Source organism: Aythya fuligula, chromosome 9 (genome assembly GCF_009819795.1).
Source record: "Aythya fuligula isolate bAytFul2 chromosome 9, bAytFul2.pri, whole genome shotgun sequence".
NCBI classification, from domain to species: Eukaryota; Metazoa; Chordata; class Aves; order Anseriformes; family Anatidae; genus Aythya; species Aythya fuligula.
Genome location: NC_045567.1, coordinates 7465734 through 7486210, shown reverse-complemented (window position 1 = coordinate 7486210; position 20477 = coordinate 7465734). Strand labels below are relative to the sequence as shown.

At 37.3% G+C, this 20477-nt stretch overlaps 1 protein-coding gene across 1 annotated transcript; it reads right to left on the bottom strand.

The window, feature by feature from the left end:
• Positions 1–1931: 1931 nt before the first annotated feature.
• Positions 1932–19097, bottom strand: NMNAT3 (nicotinamide nucleotide adenylyltransferase 3). Its single transcript, XM_032193566.1, has 4 exons — positions 18983–19097; positions 9491–9674; positions 5198–5307; positions 1932–2341 (listed from the first exon to the last, which is right to left on the bottom strand). Exons 1-4 carry the CDS (start codon positions 19095–19097, stop codon positions 1932–1934), a joined length of 819 nt encoding a protein of 272 aa, XP_032049457.1.
• Positions 19098–20477: the final 1380 nt, after the last annotated feature.

Here is a 20477-nt window from a genome sequence, read left to right as displayed (position 1 = left end):
GCACTAGACCAAAGGTCCTTGCAGTTCCAATCCCTGATTCTGGCAGTGCAAAAGAATAACTCTCCTACATTTTAGTAATTTGTAGAGCAGGAACCTTCCGAGTCAAACGTGTGCTTTTATGTCAAAAAATAATTTGCATGTTAGTGCCACTACAGTAAGTGTCAAATGCTAGCAATCACTCAGTGACAAGACGTAACGGTAATTTGCTTTCAGACAAGCCAGTAGCTAGTTTTCAACATAAAGTCCGTTGCAGTAGTGCGTATTCTACTACACCATGGTTTTATGCAGATCTGTTTAAGAAGTAAAAAAGGAACTACACCTTTCTAAAGCCTCAAGTCAGGTTTTTGGCTGTTTTCCTTCCTCTTCCTTGAGTACAGGAAAATCAAAGATACTGCAGTGCTTTTATAGCAACCTTCACATGCTCGTTGTTGCTCACAGAATAGCTATCCCCCTGATATTCTTTGAAGGTGTCTTCTGTTAAAAGTGAGCTAGATTGGATCAGAAAAATAGGCAATCAACATAAAAAGAATAGACTTGTCAAGCTAGCCTTAGTGCTCAAATACTGAGAAAGCCTCTTAGCTATTTTAATATATTTTCCCTCATGTCTTTTCAAATGGTACAGTTTAAACTCCATGCTGTTATCATCACAGTACTTCTCTATTTTGGCACAAAACCAGTATCTTTTCCATTTTATTTGTTCATCAATACAGAGGACTATGCTGAATTAATGGTTTTCTTTACAAACAGATGCACCTAGTCTAAGTAACAGTTCTGAAAAGAACAACTTATTGAAACTTTAGTGTGTTATATTCAAACTGCAATGAAGAGTGTTTGTTTTTTTTTCCTTCCTTGCTTATATGATACCACCTTTTCCTATCACTTACAAGTAAATACACCTGTAAAAAAAAAAGACAACATAACTTACATTTTTTATACAACGAAAATTTGAGCTCAGCTCTCTGGCCTAGTAAAGATTGGACATGTTTTAGTATTACTCATGAAAAAAGTTTTTTTTTTTAGGGTTCTCTGAAAAACAAAAATACATTTTTTTCCTTTTACATTGCTACCATGACAAAGGAACAAGAAAATACAAGGTTAATTAAGAAAATAAATTCACCCATGGAGAATATCAACTACATTTTGATTCGCTTTATGATATGACTGACAACATTAACTCACTTTTTCAACAGCAAAAAAGCTGCTAATGACCCAGTTCTTTTGGATATGTTATCTATTCCACAGCTTGGGCAATTACTTACTCTTGGAATTACTTATTCTGGATCACAGAGGCAAAGAAACACTTTACATTTGATGATAAGGACTGTCTTTCATTTGTAAATCAGGAGATTTACAACTGACATGAATTGTGCATGCATTTTTAAGCACTTGCATTAAAAAAGGCTCTACTCTATCTCTTGTCCTAACTGCCAAAACACCACTTGTACCCATCAGAAGCAAAAATTATTCAGGGGTCCAGAAAGTCATAAGCTTAGGAGTGTTTTTTTTATATATATACACAAACATTTTACTATATATACACATTTTTATATGTAAAAAGATATATATATAAGTAAGAAAAAGTTATGGCTCATTTAGTTTTGCTGTGTCAGAAATGTAAGGCATCTTCATTCTAAACTGCCTGTAGGATTAAAGAATTACAGTTCAGAAAAGTACGATATTTGACCTTTAAGTATTATTGGAGATTATTATTTATTGCTAAGATTTTATTTCTTCTATTTTTAATGTATTCAACTGAGTGTGCTGATTGGATAAAGCACTGCCACAAATGAAAACATCAATTTAAAACACCACATGAATTCAAGAAATTTTGGGCTGATGTATTTTCCCCTTATTAGGGGAAACATCTTTCCAAAATTTCACATGGAAAAAAAAAAAAAAGCAATGTCTGTCCTCTCCACACACTACAGGCATCAGTCATTTAGTGGGCTTACTGTTGTGTTATGCAACCGAAGAGGCTGAAGCAAGTCACCTTCATTCTTCCGCTCACTTTCTTCTGTGTAGATATTATGGTGTGCAATGTAGGATATGACAGAATCTGGGACGAGATATTTTACACTTAATCCTCTGCACAAAGCATAACGTATCTGTGTTGCACTTATTTCATTCTGAATCCATTCTTTCACCAGAAAGATATTGTGCTGAAATTTAGTTAAAAGTTCTGATTCACTGATAAACCGAGCAGGATCAGAGCCAGCACGGCTTATACAGACCAACCCAAACTTCTCCACGATTTCTTTGACATGCTCTTTCTTCCACAGATTGGGTGTCTGAAAGGTCTGTAGAAAATCAGCCCCACAAAGCAGCTTTAATTCTGGTAGAACTGTAGAGAGAAAAATAAATGAGAGATTCATTAAAAAAATCCATCTCCACACATCCCCAGATCTGCGCCAATAAGAAGCATGTGTCTTCAGCCCTTCAAGGACACTTTGCTAAGTAGTGATCTGCAGCTTCCACTAACTGTAATGGTATAATATCCAAATAATTAAAATAATCCAAACGTTACAGTGCTCCATTTTCTGATAAGTGCAATAACCCTTATTTCAGGCTATGGCATGTCTGAAGCAGGGAAATTGTTGCTTGTTTCTGATCAGCATAGCTCAATCAATAATCGGGCAAACAAATTCTAGTTTTTTGCAGTGTTGTGCAGAGAGAAAGGAGAGGGTAAGCTAAGGAGAAGTAATACAAAGGAAGTAGCTGGATTTAAGAATTAGCAAGGCCTAATGAAGGATGGCTGTCGCTGGATTACTCCAGGAAAAAAACACATTTTAAAGGTGACAGCAAAGCTGTTTGCGTAAGGCAATTAAGAGACCTGAAGTGCAGGGAATTCAATTCAAAGCGAAATGAAGACAATCAACTATCACTTGTAAGCAGGAAAAGAAACAGTGCATGTGAAGCTATACTTGGTGAATAACGGAAGGGACAGTAAATCCTAGCAGAACAGTATATGAGGGACTGAGAGGAGCTTTTAAGAAACATTAGATGTTAATGATTCTGGAAGTCCTTTCAAAGCCATCTGTAATACACTAGTTTTATCTGACTTGCTCTATTTTACACTGATCGGGATGCTACTTTTGAATAAAAATGTTGAACTCAGGTGTTAGGGCAGCTCCAGATTTTCATCTAACTTTTTCAATAAGACTACTTACAATTTATGCTACCATAATGACAAAATTTTCAGAACACAGGCAAAGAAGTATGAGCTATCCTGAGACTTTTCCAAGGTACTGTAAGCATTACAAGCTACCAAGTACAGAAAAATAACGAGTCTCTGAGAATAAGCTTGTTTTAGCTGTTTCTGATGCTTACAGTTTGGACACTAAAAACCAAATAAAAGGACCCACTAGTCTTTTCTTTTACATCCTAAATGGATAGCACAAATAAGTTATTCTAAGTTTAATAAAACCACAATCATTTGTCAATACCTTTCCTTAATGAACCTTTTTATTTGCAATGCATACTACAATGACCTGATTTTCGTATTTGAAACAATTTTATGACAGTCAGCAACAAAGGAATCTTACAGTTTAGTAGACATACATCTAATAGAAAAATAGTATGGAATTTTGTACCATTAAATCCAACTCAAACTTTGTGAAAGTTTCCATTACATGGAAGAGCCTTCCCTTAAACTTCACAGAAAATCCTGACTCAATAGTTTTAATCAGTTCCTCATTGGTTTTGTTGAAAGGCTGATGTGTTGGGAGGGAAAACTGAGTGTCAGTTGCCTCCTGTTAGAGAGTATGTGCTGACCAACACACATTTTTCAGAGAGGGAAGGAACTATATTCTGACGTTCTCAGTGGCACTCGATCTTTTCCCTGTGCTCCATTCCATTGCATGCTAGCGAACAAATGAAGGGGAAAAGCTGTTCAATTCCTTCCTGGTGGGCCATGTGCATATTTTTGCCCTGTCTGACAAAGTGCTCAAGGCTGAAAAAGTAAGTAGCAACAGGTTGCTAGACTTCTTCCTGTCCACACCGACAGGAAGTTCTTTGGGATTAGCTGTCCAATAGAATATGGATAGTAAAAATCCAGCCACCATGTCCTAGACAAGGAGTTCTGTTTCTTGCCAGTCCTTCTTTTCACCCACTTTTTGCTGTAGTTTGTTTTTGATTTTAGGGGAAACCTGTGCTGGTGACTGATTGATTCTATACTAAGAAACTTTAACAGGGAAGAAAGACTAGATCAAAAATTTGCTTTCTTGTCTTTTTTTTTTTTTTTTACAGAAAATGCCATAAAGCTTGAAAAAGCTAAAGAAAATAATACTCAACGGAGAAATTTTACATCAAGGAAAGCTGAAATAGTCTCACCTGCTTTTCCACTCATTTTCCTCAATGTGGTAATGAGAAAAACGTGACTTCTCACTTGTCAACAATGATAAACCCCATCAGACAAGATTCAACTGCAGTCCAAATACCAGATAATTTTATTCCTTTAGCTTATTCCTCTACCATTTCTAATGATAGAACAGCCCATACTTTGGAAGTCTTTGTGTAGCCATGAATAACTTACTGGATCGTTCATGTCCAAGCAGTGCTGCAACACCATAGGAAAAATGTAAAGTATCAGAAATCCACCAGTAGCCTAGCAAAACACAGAGCTAGAGAATATGATAAAATAGGAAACCAAAAGCTGACAGTGTTTCCAGAATCTGTCATACTTCTAATGCCAGTAGAGACTTTTCTATCCAGAAATGCAGTGAAACAAACCAACAGAACAATGCCTTAGCATTGTTTTAGTATATGGATTTGCCATCCATATACTTTGTTCATTGTATAACATAAGAATTACAATTATAGATAATCTCCATATTTATTGATATTCTTTCATAATATACTTTATACTTAGCAGAATCAGCAAGGCCACAGCATACATCTCTGACACAGCTAAACCGATGCTTATAAAACCAAAAATTAATACAATCCCGGAATAAGTCTCCTTATTGTAGAAGAGTTGTGGAAATCTCCTTATTGCGTGGAAATTACTACAAAGTAACTGCACCAGTAGTCACGCTGGCATTTGGCATGGCTTGTTTTTGGCAGGTAGCTCCAACCTGCAAAACTTAGCAGCTACTGTGTTCAACTTCATCAATTTGTTCAATCTGGTGAAGTTGTATGGTTTTTAATGCTGTTTTTATTGTTTTAACGAACAAAGTCACGCTGAGAGTTACGAACCAACCTGTGTAGTGGGAAGAAAGGGAATTCTCTGTAGATCCTTCTAAGGGCTGTTTGTTCTTTATGAATTCCTTCTTGTACTGCAGCAGTCTGAGCGATTCATTGTAATGGTGCCTGCATTTAAAAAATAAAGGCTTCTGTGTGAGATAATCCTCTCAGAGATGCACAAAGCGATTACCTGGTGCTTTCAGATTCAGGAACACAGTCTACTTTTATGCACTTTGGATTTGAATATAATTTGTTAAAAAAAACAAAAACAAAAACAAAAAAAAACCTCACAAAACAACAAAAAAACCACTATATTCCTTCTACCCCAAAATTAGCAGAAATGTAGTTAAATTTTGCACAACTGCAAGCAATCCGTGTAATGACATTGTTTTTCAATTCCTTTTTGAAATTCTACTATTAGGGAGAATTTTGTAGCAACATTAAATTTAAAACTTTATGGAGGTTTTTGCTAGGAAAAAAAAAAGCACACTTCAATCACACTTCAATCAGTATATTTAATTTCTTCATTAAATAGAATCCCTCAGACACAACGATGTTTCTATAATGCCTGCTTTTTAAAAGTTTTCACGAGCTTCCTCTCATCCTGTTCTCCACAAAAGCATGTTCCCTGAGCATTCACCTTGTGCTTTTCATTTTAATTAAAGTGATCACAATCCCAAGAAATTCAAGATACACATTTCTCGTATGATTTTGCACACCTGCTATGCCTCTAACTTTACTGATTTCAGATCCATGAGGACATGCAAGAATTATTTTGTCATTTTCTGGATTTTCAATTACTTTATTCTTTTGCTGCTCTGCATCACTGGTGCCCCACTGCACGCTGGTACTGCCTCCTCATGGTGGTGGCTCCTTCTTTGACTCTGAGGGCAAGTGGCAACGTTAGATCCATACACCTCAGCTTTCTTCCTTCAAGCACAGTCTTGCCTGTTTCGAACAGCCCCAGTCTTGCACCACCCTGAGCCATGATTATGCAATGCTTGTATTAATTGGCACAAGCCAACATCACGTCAGGAAGCAAGCATATTGCTAAACAGTGTGGTCACAGCTGAGTACGAAAGCCAGCACCTTATGTCTGTCCAGCAAATATATAAGCAAAATGACTGCGGGGTCTTATACAACTGTGTCAGAACAAAGATTATGGGTTACAAGGTAAAGTTTTACCCTTAACTCTGTCCAAATTCAGAATTTATACAAAGCCATAGATAACCTTTTGAACATCTGCCTAAGGAATGAATTTATAGTTTAGTGACTTAAATATACACTTTTCAAATCACGCTCAGTACTTCAAGCCACAGTAATAAGTTGCACAAGTGCCAAGAATATACACCTAGCCGGGCTGCATAATTATCTCCAGTCATTTTTGGTGCTCAGCCACTGTCTAAAGGAACTGTATAGACAAGGGGTGCGGGACATATGGCAGGAGAGAGTAGGTAGCAATAGCTTGGCCTGTGCCTTCCTACATTTCTATTTTTGATCCTGCCTTCTTGTAAACAGGCTGATGCTATGTATAGTCAAGTACACTAACTTCACATCATGGATTGACATTCTTGGGCCTCGATTCAAAAATAAGCTCTTTTGGCAAAGAACTCACTGCAGGACTAACAGCACAAGTAATGCAAAGTCTTAGCTGCCAAAAGGTCTGTTCAGCAGACGTTTCAGATGCTGGGGTAGGGAGGATTATGTTACTTTAAAGAGACACCAAAAAGGACAGATTGGCTTGTCAGTTTATCAAGCATTTTCTGAACTCTGTATGAAGCTTCAAGTATCTATATAATTAAAATCACAAGCAGAATTCAGAAAATCTTGTTGGGTAAGACATAACGTGATTTAATTTAGAATTGGTAAATTTCTACCTGCACTACAATTAAATCTACATTACAAGAGGAATGATGTAGTTCGTTGATTAGTAGTTCTTCTGACAATATTGTAAGAAAATAAACCACTCCAGCAAGCACTGGGACAGTCTTCAAAACTTCCATGCTCAATGTAAGAGGCAACTAATGGCATCACCACAAGTGGGATATCACCTCTGCTGCTCGAAGTTCTTTTATGCCGTATCTATTTGGAATCCTCTGCAAAATCCACAGCTTCTGATAAAATATAACAACATCAGCACACACAGGTAAAAGAAATACTGGAGGACAAGGCCATTCACGCCTCCCCTTCAGGGCACAATGTCCTATTACAGTTAAGCTTACAACTCAAAACACAGGAAGGAAGAGGTACATCTAGGTACAACAGGTTTTGTCTTTGACTTGCAGTAACAAAATCTCTTCCTACTGCTACTAACATTTCCTGCCTGAGGGGGCTTACAGTGCAGGTGGCAACGAGTTTAAGTTCTAACTAGGGGAGAACCTTAGTAAGGATCTAGCCCTAAAACCACCTCTTCTTTTTAAGACAGTTACTTTTTAAGACAGTGACAGTTACTGTGTAAAAACCAAAGCACTAACCTGTGCCATTTCATGAAGATGCTGCTTCCCCTTTCAAGGGACAGGGTTCAGCATTAAGTTATGGCATTGGTTCAAATCATTAATATAGGTCATTGTTTGGAAAAAAACCACTTCAAAGTAATTTCTCTCCTTCATAGGCATACATTTCAACATTTTGTCAATTTATTTATGAAGCTAGTGGCTTACTTTCTAGGCAGAAAGGCAATTTGGCTGCTCATGCCACGTCGATACTTATATTTCCTAAGGAAAACGTTATGCATAGAGGTTTTATTTACAGTACCTCTTATCCTAATTTTTATATGCAGTACATTTTATCCTAACTTTACAATCTACAAACCCAATCTTGCAAGTATTCAATTCAGTTGGAGCTGTGCAAGATCAAAGTCTTTGTAAGTAGGATCACCTGATCAGTAGGATTTGTGGCTCCTTCTCTGCAAGGATTTAGTTTTACAAAGCTAAAGTTTGGAGGAGAAATCCCATACCCAGCTAACGTTGCAGGACAGAACTGTTGGTGATTTCCTTCACTGGTGCATACCATTTACCAATGTGATTAGACAAAACAGCATAAGACATGCTAGCAGGGTGTCCTGAGTCCCCTCACCACACTTTACTCCTATTCTGCTGGCTAGAGGGAAGGGAAAGAAGCAACTGGATGTTTATGTTCACCCAGTGAACCAAGAAAAAGCTGAACTAAAAGGCTGCACTAGCTGTTTTGTGCACTGCATGTGTTTTGCAAGTACACAAGGTGTTCTTATGCATGCTTCTGTGAAATAACACGTCTTTTTTTTTTTTTTTTTTTTTTTTTTTTTTAAAATAATGGCTTTCACCTAAAGCCGTAAGAGCTTTCTGGGCAGTTGTTGGAAGGCACATGCTAAAGCCTTCAGCTATACAAACAACTGTTTTCAGTTAGGAAGTTAGAAAATCTGAGCAGGAATAAGAAATAATTAATACTTCTTACAGCACACTTTCTTTTTTGAAAGACATCCAAAAAGTCTTTCACTTTAACGGTGCCTGTAGACTTTTGTAGTCCCTATGTTTCCAGAAGGTGCTCAGCACAAGAAGTTTGTGTTTTTATACCTTGCACTGTACTGCATTTGTTATCAACGGCAAGCATATGGGGAAAAGTTGCATTTCTAGGCAGGCTTTAGACATTGTTTTATTTTTCCTTCTAGCACAATAACAGCAAACTCGGTGATTTTGTGGAGAACCTCAGCAATTATAGGCTTGGGTTTAACTTGCCATTAGAGTTAATACAAAAAAAGCTTTTCAAGGAAGCGCGAATAGATAAACCTGCAGGTATAATACTGCCAACATAGCTGATCTAGAATAAGTGTGCTCCTGACAAATAGAGCTGTTTTGAACTCTGTTAGTTTCTGATTGAGATCTCTCTATTACCTGCTTAGTGACTTAAAAACTAGAGAAATAACAAGAGAGCCAAGACCTTTGCTGCCCAACTCTTTCAATGACTATGGCTTTCCAGGGCGCATTGTTGTCAAAGAGGCTTTCCACATGGCACCTAGTGACTTACATGGCACAAGCACATCACTATGCAGCGCGGTACCAATACACAGGTTTGGGGGAAGCCTTTCTGCTTTGCACTGGGAAATGAAAGACTCCAGATATGGAAATGCTGATTACATAACATTTCTCAGAGGACAGCGACATGAATTTCTATCCTCACAGATATAATACTTTATCTTGTAGGAGAAGATGCCATAAACAGACATGCTTTGCTTGGGTGTTTTACCAGAGTGAGTTCTGCGCACTGATCCATCAGCCTGACAGATTTCTGGCAGTCAGTAACTTCATAAAGAAAGAAAAAGCAACGTAATTACCTTAACACTTTTACTGTCTCTGTCCACGTCTCCTGCTCGCTCTCCCACGGATCAACTCGAATCCAGTCAGATGTCTCCAGCGCTAGTTTTGCCATTGCTACCCGGTGCCTTGCTGGAACCAAGCCTTTCTTTCTGTAGTCATCATTGACAGGAGACATTATGCCTTCTATCACTTGGTATCTTCCTTTCAGAAGGAAAAAGAAAATAGTCATATTCATAGGATCTTCAAAATTTAAGTTAGATAGAATACTGGGAGCTCATCTAGTCCAGCCTCCTGCTAAAAGTACAGTAAACTTCAAAGTTATGGGAAGCCACAATCCACTTAGTAACACTTTCATCTAGGTAATATTTTTAACAATAATAATTTTAAAGAATTGAAAAGCAACCTTCCTGTTACTCTGAACCACTCATGAATACTATCAATATGTTTGTATCATTAGATGATTCAAAAGACAAGATCTGGATAAACATGCAATTTTCAAGATATTTATAATTTATGATGCAAGCTATCAAAATTGCTAGATATAATGAAATTTTATATTCCAATAATTGTATCAGTACAGCTTTTAGACAGCCAGAATAATGGATGACTTAACTGACCACTGGGTTGTTCTCAAGTGTCTCATGCTTGTTATTTATCAGAATCAGTGTGCTTCTTATTGTGCTAAAGCAAGAAATATAGCATGTTATTGTGGCTGTGATTAATGCAAGTCTGACAAATTAAGATGATTCAAGAACAAAGATGGGTAATGGAGTCTAAAATTAGACTTACGAAACTATGGTCAAAACATCAGCTGAGCTGCCATTAAGCACCCCTTCCTTCTATCTGCCTGATCACGTTAATTAAATTTGAAAAATATGCCCATATCTTTCTACTCTTGTAATGTTGACATTACATATGAGCTCTTTTTGTTAGAATTAGCAGTTTTGGTTTCATATCAGGAAACAGAACTAGATAAAAACGTAATACTCATTTTAATAAGTCTGAGAAATAAAGCACTGATATCAGTTGCATCCCTCAAACTGAGTGCAAAGGTGTTTCAAATAAACAAAAATGAAAAAAAAAATCTAGTCTAACACATGCATTTTAAATAACTATGATAAATATGATACTGATGACTAAAAAAATATATATTTTTTTAAATTCAATTGTTTCAACAAAAAAACTCACAGAATGCAGCAAGTTCCCTCCAGAGCTTTGTAATGAAAATTGAACTTGGACTCATAATTTCATAATTGGACAACTGGCCTTGGACTCATAATTTCTGATATTAGCACATGACAGTTTAATAATTTAAAATAGCAATTTAGTAATGTAACAATTATTTTGATATAACAGAAGTAAATTTTCAAAATTATGTAAGGGAGGTGAAGTTTAAAAAAACAGCATTAAATTTCAATGCTATTTACAGGCCTATCTCCCGTGCAAATGTCAACCCAACCTATCCTCTGTTTTTAAAACATTCTCAGCATAGGCAAAATGGTCAATAGCGCAAGATATGATTTCCCAGGAACATGCAAAGACGTGTATATAATTAAATCCATCTGTTGACCTGAAATTGGAAATATTTCCTCTTGACATATGAACAACCACCATTCTCTGACACTTTGATAAGATACAATGATATTGTAAATTCTCAGTTGACGGGGAAAGCAATTACACTATGAATTCATTAGTTACCCTCGTTAATGTTTTTTTCTTATACAACAACTTTCTCTTCTACATTTCAGTTCCTTACTGGTCAGTTTGTACATAGAAAAATTGTTCCCTTGTATTTCAAACAGATGTATTAAACGTAAAAACTAAAATTGCATCATCATGCTAGCTAAGAATGAGCAAGTTCTGCCATATTCTTGAGAGCTGTAAACATTTCAGTCTCAAGTTTGGCCTACAGCTGAATAAATTGGATGAGATGAAAGCCTCCAATGTCCTATCTTCCTGTTCTAAAGTAGAAATGAAATCAACTGAAAGAATCATTGCTAACACTGAAGATACGGAAAATCAAATGCCGTAACAGTTTGAGGTGATTCACAACCACTGGGCAACCTAGCACTACACAACCATAATGCACATAAGAAGCTACAACCTAAAAATATGAGTTTATAGCTCAAAATACAAGAGAATATTTTATTACTGGCTCTAAACAACTTCTGTCCTCTTCTGTAATTCAGAAGTTCACATGCTCAAATACATCCTTCAATCCTGGTAGGCAAGCAAAGAGGAAATCATTAAACTCCTTTTTCTTTTTAAATTATTGTTATTATTTAAAATTTATTTTAGATTTCCTCTGGTATTTTCTTTCTTACTCCATAAATTATAGGTAGTTTCAAGCCTTTCTTGCTTCAGAATTGCCTTCCCATTCTGCTTCTTTGGAATGCTGTTTGTTGTCATCATGAAATCTGTTGTTGCTTGTCCTGTTGGGTAACAACTCTAAACTATTTTTGAATTGTATTTTGTTTAAAATGTTGTTTTAACTACAAAAAACAAGCTAGACAAGAAGAATTTGTTTCTTATTCTAGGGTTCAATAACCTTAGTTCTTTGGGCTCTATATATCACTAGATTTTTTCCCCTTTTTTGTTCTTTCAAGGATGAGCTTGTAAAGACTTCAGATATTTTTGTTGTATATGTTTGTATTTCTTCTAATCCTTAAAGTACTTTTGGTCCTTTTTATCCTATTATCAGAGTTGAGCACATTTGTTATTTGCTTCCCATACATTTTTATTTGTTATTCTCTTTTTCAGAAGAGGTCATTTATGGATGTTTCTTTGCTAAATGGATATAGGTAAACATTTTTTTGAGGATGGACTACAAAACTGTATCATTATCCATCTTTCAGTGTCACAGGAAAATCCATGACAGACAGGGAATCTCTGCAGATGTAGCGTTATCCTACCCAGTGAGCAGGAATGACCCCAACACTGTTCTCCCTTCTGTCATCTCCAGAGCAGGTTGCAATAGGACTTCGTGCTTGAGTATTGTTTTAATTTATTCCTTCTTCCAGAATCCTATTTAATAAGTACTATGAGGCAGTACTATTTTAACAGTTTCCAGAAACTTTTACTCCCTGCTGAATACTGACTGAAAAACATTAGGCCTCTTTTGCATAAGCATTAGACCAATTTATTTATCTGCCTGATTTGTTACACCAAATTAACTACCCCAAGTTTTCTAGTTAAGAGTTTAGATTTACAGTATGACACTATAAACAGGCAGTACCAACATGTAACAATTGTAAGGAACAACACCAACAGAAGATGCATGTTCCATGCAAAGTTTATTACACGTTAAGACTTTATGCTTCCACATGAGTGAAGAGAACAGATGAACCAACACTCTTATTTTAATGTTCTTGTTAAAACTATAAAGCTTTAGAAGTTTTGCTGATGTAGGCTTACATAAAATTATTTCAACTAATGCCAATCTCATCTGTAGGTTACAATTAAATTCCTTATTGTTCAGTATTTGCCCCTCCCAGTTTACACTTTATAGTAAGTTGGGTTTTTTTGTTTGTTTGTTTGTTTTTGTTTTTTTTGTTTGTTTGTTTTTTTAAAAAAGACTTGCTGGTAGCTTCTATGACACTTTTAAAACACAATCACAAATTAAAGCCTAGAAACACATGCATTTTCCCTTCCTGTAGATAACAGATATTAAGGACCATATAGCTCTAAGTACAGGAAGAAAAAATAGTCTTAAGATAACAGCTTTTAATTCAGCTATCCAAGGCTTCTGTCCTGTATTCAAAGTCTGCAAGCATAAGCCAAACCAAATTCCCTGGGCTTTAACTTTTTATTTTCTTACCCCCACATTCCTTGGAAACTGCCCCAGTTTTCTCTTCAACACTGAAGAGACTGATCTGACTGGTGTTGTCCACTGGTGCAAAGGGCAGGACTCAGCCTGGGTGGGTGACAGAACCAATGCTCCTTGGTCACAGATCGTTACAGATACATCTGGAAAGGTGAGCAGCTGCATGGAGCTGACAAGCTCAGAAGAACCTGAGCATTCCCAGGCTCTACCAATTTCAAAATGCCTTGCCTGATGGAACGATGCAGTATTCTCTACCTCCTACCATTATTTAACAGCACATGTCGTGAAAGATGGTTTAGAACTGCCTGTATAAAGTTAGTAATGTGATTATTTGTACTGTAAATTCCCTTGGAATGAGGCCAACCATTCCCAGTTTTCACTAGAAAGTGGGTTTAGCCAATTCACTATGAAATCAATGGAGACTGATATTCAGAGAGATTGTGAACAATTGCAGGACACAGGGTTGCAAATCTTTGGACTGGGTTTTAGAAGGTTTGTCCAGGAACAAGCATTTTATCTGCTTCATTAATCCTATCTAAGGGCTTAAGGTTACCCACGTATCTAAGAACAAAATGAGTCTGATAAGCAGTTTGAATTTTACTGCACAGTACATACACAACATTAAATACACAAACAAAGAAAATCACTGATTACTAAATCAGTCCTGCTTTGTGACAAGAAGTGGCAGCTATTTCAAAACATTGTAAAAGGATGTAAAACTTGCTATCAGAAGTGAAGCATTGAAAATATTTACAATAGTCTCACATTTTAACTTTCCAAGATGCACCAATAGTTTACATTAAAATAAGCTTACATTTCTTTACTGAAAAAAAAAAAAAAAAAACTCTCACACTTGTGTTTCAAAATATGGTCCATTGGATTATTTCTTTAATCTGCCCTCTGTGACTACACATAAATTAAAATCACATAAAAAAATCTGAATGAAAGTAACAGGAATGGTTTCCCCTAAACCCACAAGAGATCAGCAGTTATCCTCCCAGAACTCTCAGCCTGTTAATGTTAGGAAAACAGATACAAGGCTTTTTTATTGTTCCATTTAAATCAAGATATTAACTTTATTTATAGATAACTGTTTTGAAGCCGTGAAGGGTAGGAAAACAAAAAGAAAGCACCATATGCCTAGATACAAGAAATCCCAAATACCTGAATTGTTCAAAACTGCTTACAAATAAGACATGGAAAGGACACCATCCTATGCTTACCTTCCCACGATACGTATGCAGAGATTGTAAAGCATGAAAAAAGAAAAGAAAATGGGCAAGACTTTTTACTTTATGTTCAGTCACCTCCTGTGAGGATTCAGCAGAAGGAAAACCAAAGGGTAAACAATTTAGCTGCCATTGCATTGAAAGTCAAAGCAAACAACAAATATATCAGAACAGTAATGGACAATCTTTTGCAATAGCTCTTCATAGGATGGATGGCTTTACCTTCACCACTTCAGAGTACTTGAAAGATGCATTCACTGAAATAGATGAGGTGTGCAAAGATTGTAGTGACAGATGCCATATAAGTACCTAGACAAACATAAATCATATCCACCTGGCTGAGCAAACTACAGGGCCTGAAGATGCAGATTTACCTCTGCAGTCAGACAGCCACCAGCCACTCTCAAATAAGTTGTGGCTTCAGTTACTCCTCTGCTGGAGAAGAGGTCTTGGGGATGCACAACGATCAGTCCTCAAACACTGTATGATCTCCACATATCACATCTAGAATAAACATTTCTTACTAAGACCTCAAAATATCACTTCTCTTAGAGTTCATTGGATTTGTCAAAAAAAAAAAAAAAAAAAACCAACAACAAAAAAAACCACCAACCCTATCTTGACAGCTATGCAAATGAGCATTTCCTACAGAAGGGAAGAAGAAAGCCAGCATCGTGAGAGTAACAGGATGAATATTAACGTGTTACAGTACTCTGCTCACAGGACACCCTATCCTGAATTTCCTAAACTCAGTAAAAGATTAGGAGCTAACTGTGTTCACTAATAAGGACTGAGAAAATTGAGTTTTATGTAATGGAAGCTTCTTATGTAGAGATGCAGTTTATCTTGAGATGTCTTAAGATTTATACTTTGATTTGCACCTCTGCAAAGTAGTTTTAATTCCTTCTGGATGCTAAGCCACGTGCACATCTCCCCATGTATCTTTCAAGGATACAGCCTAGTATAATTAAAGTACTGCTCTATTTAAGCAAGTACTGCTGTAAGCCTTTTAATGAAAACACAGAAAATTAAAGATTTGTTTCCTTTAATTCACATTCAGTTAATCCTAACTAATGTCTGCACGTACAATAAATATTGACAATGGGTAACTATTGCGGATCTGATCCTAGACCAATCATAGCTGTGTTGCTATACACACTACACAAGCAGCAGAATCAAAGCCTTTTTTGTGTTGTGTTAAAATTCTGGTTATCAGAATTGTTGCAAGAAAATAGCATGAACACATTGACTTCCAGTTGACATGCTGCAGTTATAATCTGATCTCATTCTTTTTTTGACAGTATCGGGTTGAACATAAGCTTCTGAATTCCCAGGACTTGCTGGTGACTCCTTGGATTTCTCAGTTGCATTGCCCAGAACTGCATCTGACAACCAATGTCTCACATTTTTTCCCCACCTTCTCATAAGATAGTAACTGATTTTCCTTCTCCTCCTCCTTGAATCTGTTTTGTCACAGCCAGAAACATCTTGTCTTTCACACCCTCTCCCTTGCCCTGCATCCCTTCTGGTCTTATCTTGGTGATGTAAGCATCCTCCGCTGGCAATATTTGGCAAACAACATTCTGAACATCTTACACAGGCTGATTCTATCACTTTGGACTTAATGGTCACATTTAAGAAACACCACCAAAGAAAAAAAACATCTGACATTAGGTATCATGAATGAAAAGGTATTTGGCAAAATCATTTCAAATTTCAAGAATATCTTAGAACAAGGAATCAAATCTGAGGAAGTTCTAGTTACGTGTGAGGACTCAAATTGATAGGACTTGAAACAAAATTCAGATAAACTAAGTTATTCTGTCACGTGTAGACATGTCTGTTGTATTTAGAAGGTGGCATTACAAGATTTGGTGACTGATATTAACAAAAGAAGGTTGAATTACTTGACTTGTGGCAATGAAACTGCAGATGCTGCTTGAAGTATCAAACTCCATAAAAGAAGAATCACAGAATTTTCTAGGTTGGAAGAGACCTCAAGATCATCGAGTCCAACCTCTGACCTAATGCTAGCAGTCCCCACTAAACCATTTCCCTAAGCTCTACATCTAAACGTCTTTTGAAGACTTCCAGGGATGGTGACTCCACCACTTCCCTGGGCAGCCTGTTCCAGTGCCTCACAACCCTTTCAGTAAAGAAGTTCTTCCTAACATCTAACCTAAAACTCCCCTGGCTCAACTTAAGCCCATTCCCCCTCGTCCTGAAGATTAGACAGCATTTGAAAATGAAATGATGGGCAAAAAGCTGGCAGAGAGAATGACTGGAGTTGTCAGTCAGGATGCACACTGGGGCAGTCATGTCATTTGTAACAGTAAAACTTGACTGGGAAGTCAAGTCCAGCCAAGCTATTGAACAACTCATCAATTCTGCCTGATTAGCAGTGCGATAGAAACACGGAACTAGGACCACCAGGAAGTAATTTCTCCAGCCTTGGCAACATTGCTTCTCATGCTAGATTATTTTGCACTCATGCTAGCTACTTTTTCAAGCATTCAGTATTTGTTGTGACTGAAGGGAGACAACACAAACATGGCAGACCACTGCCTCACTTCTACAAGCAAGCTCTAGAGGTATATAACCACTGCCTCCCAGCCCCACTATCAGCTTCCAGCCTGCAACTAGGGCTCCTTCTGAGCAAAAGCCTCCAGTTTCTTCTCTTCTTCCCTGGGTCACTACTGGCACAGAAACAAGACAGGAACCATGAGAGAATGATCAATGAAGTTTCTGGGCAGAAATGGTTCTACCATAACACAGGTATTTTTATAACACGTTGCAAACCTTTTCTGTTTGAAAAATTGCCCTCACCATAGCTAGCAAGACCACATGCATACACATATACCCACGTTTATAGTTACTTTATATGAAGTTACCTCTGCTTGAGATAACTAAAGCTCCCACAAGCTAATTGAGGATTCTTACTTTGCATACCTACTGGGTTAAACATTCAAAAGGTGCAAGGATTACACTGTAGGCAACCCAGATGTAATTAAATTTCACTTTCTTCACTGTAAGAAGTACTTATACCAGGAAATCCCTGTACACTGAACTAAGAAGTCAAAATGCAAGTCATACCCTATCCAGAACAAAGGACTGACGTTAGTCACGATGTAAGGCACAAATTTCATTTCAGCCATTCAAAATTTTATTTTTAATATGATTTTCACTAGACCTGTTTAAATAAATTGCTCTGAGTAAAGGTTGGAGCCTTGTTATAGAGACCCTGGCACAGATCAGGGCATAACTGCAATTTAGGCAGAATCATAATTCATTTCCCAAATCAACCCTTCTTTCAAGGTAAAGAAATAAGTTACTTGATCGTAACACATGATGTAAGAGAATTACCAGTTGGTCTCACATTGCCTTTCTACTCTTTGCACACCTAGGAACCCAAAGGAGTTAAAAATTACAATAAGAAAAGCTAATGCAAGTCCCTTAACCCTTTATTTCTAGTTCTCCAGGAGAAACAGTATCATTTTACTATGTCAGCAAAACACAAAACCATAAAAGCAGCTCTCAGAGCCAGTTGTACAATTCTTCTCATGAAAAAGCAAACAACTCTCACACTATATGGTGAGTACGTAGCTGCAGCTCTTACCGCACAGCTATACCAGACGGTTTACCAGATTCCCTCCTGCACCCACCCCATCCACATTTAAGAACCAAATAAATTTTTATGCTTGTTCCTATTGCACAACCCCCCTAGCAACATCCCTGTCAAGTTCCAGTAAGCTATGATTCCCTTCCAACCTCTTCCAGAGGTATGTGTACATTTTAGCAGCCAGAAGGAAGATAAAAGCCTCAGCAACTAAGCAGTTATCAAGCTTAGAGCACAATGCTCCTCCAAAGCTTTTCTCAGTCTTGCTTAAGTTTTTGGTATTACCCAGCTTTCTCCTTTGTTGCTGAAACTTTCTAGCCTGCTGACATCTCGCTTTTATGATCACTTTTCTGAAGAAGTTATTTTGCTGGGGGAGATAAGTTGTACCTCTTACTGAAGATGGATAATGAATAATTAACATTTCATCTTTTCTCCAGTTGTCAAAGCTGCTAGCTGTAACACTTCTTCATATTAAAATACAACGTATCATAAAGAATGAAATCTGAACATAAATGTTTCTTTTCAGTTTGAAAACTATTGAAGGTCTCTCACAAGATTCAGTCTATTCCATGCACAGGATTCTAAAACTGCTGATAAAGTTCTCAGTTCAGTTGCACAGACACTCGTGATACCTTTTTTAATGCAGTAAGTCAAAGGAAGAGGTAATGCTAGAATTTCTATATTGAACATTCCACAAAAGCTTCATATCAAGTCATCAAATAAAAAATAATAAAGTTAAGCCAACTGTGAAGTGACAGCTTAGCTATAACAAGTGTTAGAAGTGTCTTCCTTTTCCCAGGAAAACACCATGTATGTGTGGTCCTAACAAACCCTTACTGACCTGTTTGGTGCAGATGATCTCTAGCCAGCTCAAATAAACGCATATGCATATTTGTGATGGGGTTAAAGGAGCCACAAGCTAGAAGAATGAGAGGTATCCTGCTCTTCATTGACATCAAAACTACAATTCCAGCCTAAAGAAAAAAAAAAAAAAAAAGATGAAAAAAGACAAACTTGACAAAAGAGCAGTCTTCCCATTGTCCCTCAAAATGAAAGCGGTGCTGTTCTCAGAACCATGTATTCTTGAGGCATTGGGAAAGTATCAAAAGTTCAGTTTGCTGCATCATTACAACACACAAAGTATTAGCTCAGAAGCACACATTCTTTTATACTAGTTAGGAGATCATCAACAGGTTTTTTCCCTATATACATAAATAGCTAGAAACCGTTTCTAGAAATTCATGTAGTCATTTATACAAAACTGTCAGAGTTTTGAGTTTTTATTTTTAATCTGCTCTTACCAGAAAACATCTTCATGCTGTCTTTCTGTCAGCCCCCTATTAATAACTTTAGAACCTGCAGGCCTGTCAAAAGCACTTTTTTTTTCCTTTAATTAAGTTCTTAAATGGGACCTGTGCAGCATATGGCGAAAACCCACATGTAACACCAAAACCTACAGGTCTGGCTTCCTCAGAGGCAGGCAGGCAGTGGCTGGTGGCCAGGCAGCCAGTCTGCACATACTTTGAACACTGTCAGCAACTGCCTCCTCAGTTTCTTCATTGGATGGCAGAGCAAGTGATGGTGGATAGGGAACAGCACGGAAGAGAAACTATGGCTGTTACAAGAAAACACAGGGGACATTAAAAAGCTATGGATATAGGAATAACAGGTGGGGAGCGATGCTGTTAGGAGCCTTGCTGCAGTAGGAACTGGGTTGAGTTAGTTACTGTGCTTGGTGCTCCTTATTGGCATAACTCTTTTACCATTGGTCCAAAATATACCAGGCATGATTCAAACAGTTGTGTCCTACATATGTCTGTGATCAGGGTTTTTAGATGGGCTGTCTTCTTGGCACTTGAAATTATCCCGACAATGCTCACACCCATGTACAGCACAGAAAACTACTGCATGCCAAACATCAGAACCCAGCCCTGGCCCGAAACAGACCAAACCTGGTACGGACTCTGTGCCCTGCGCAGCACAGTTCTGTTCCAGAGCTGCAGCCTACCAAAGCACTGGAGCTCAGAGCCCACCACTCACTGGTCTGAGTCCTTATGTTCCCCCCTACGTATTTTTTCCCTTTACTTCCTTAGAACAATTTCACAATAATGGTTAAAATAAAGCCCAGTTTATGTTTCATATTTGCAAATTCCATCAGTTCATTTATAGAATTTACTGTAGGATTTAACTGTGAAGACTTGGACTGCACCATTTAACAGCATTTGGTGCACCCAGCAACAAGTTCTAATATTTCCACTTTTGAAATGTTGGCAGTTTGCAAACTTTTAATAGATAAAATTATTTGAAGCATACGTACTATGAGTTTGTTGTCTAGC

Excerpts from the sequence above, each read along its gene's own strand:
- NMNAT3 (XM_032193566.1), bottom strand. The coding sequence starts at position 19,097 with ATGTCAATGAAGAGCAGGATACCTCTCATTCTTCTAGCTTGTGGCTCC. Across the intron at positions 9,675-18,982 it reads AGATCATCTGCACCAAACAG|GAAGATACCAAGTGATAGAA; the intron begins GTCAGTAAGGGT and ends TCCTTCTGAAAG. Across the intron at positions 5,308-9,490 it reads GAGACAGTAAAAGTGTTAAG|GCACCATTACAATGAATCGC; the intron begins GTAATTACGTTG and ends TTTTAAATGCAG.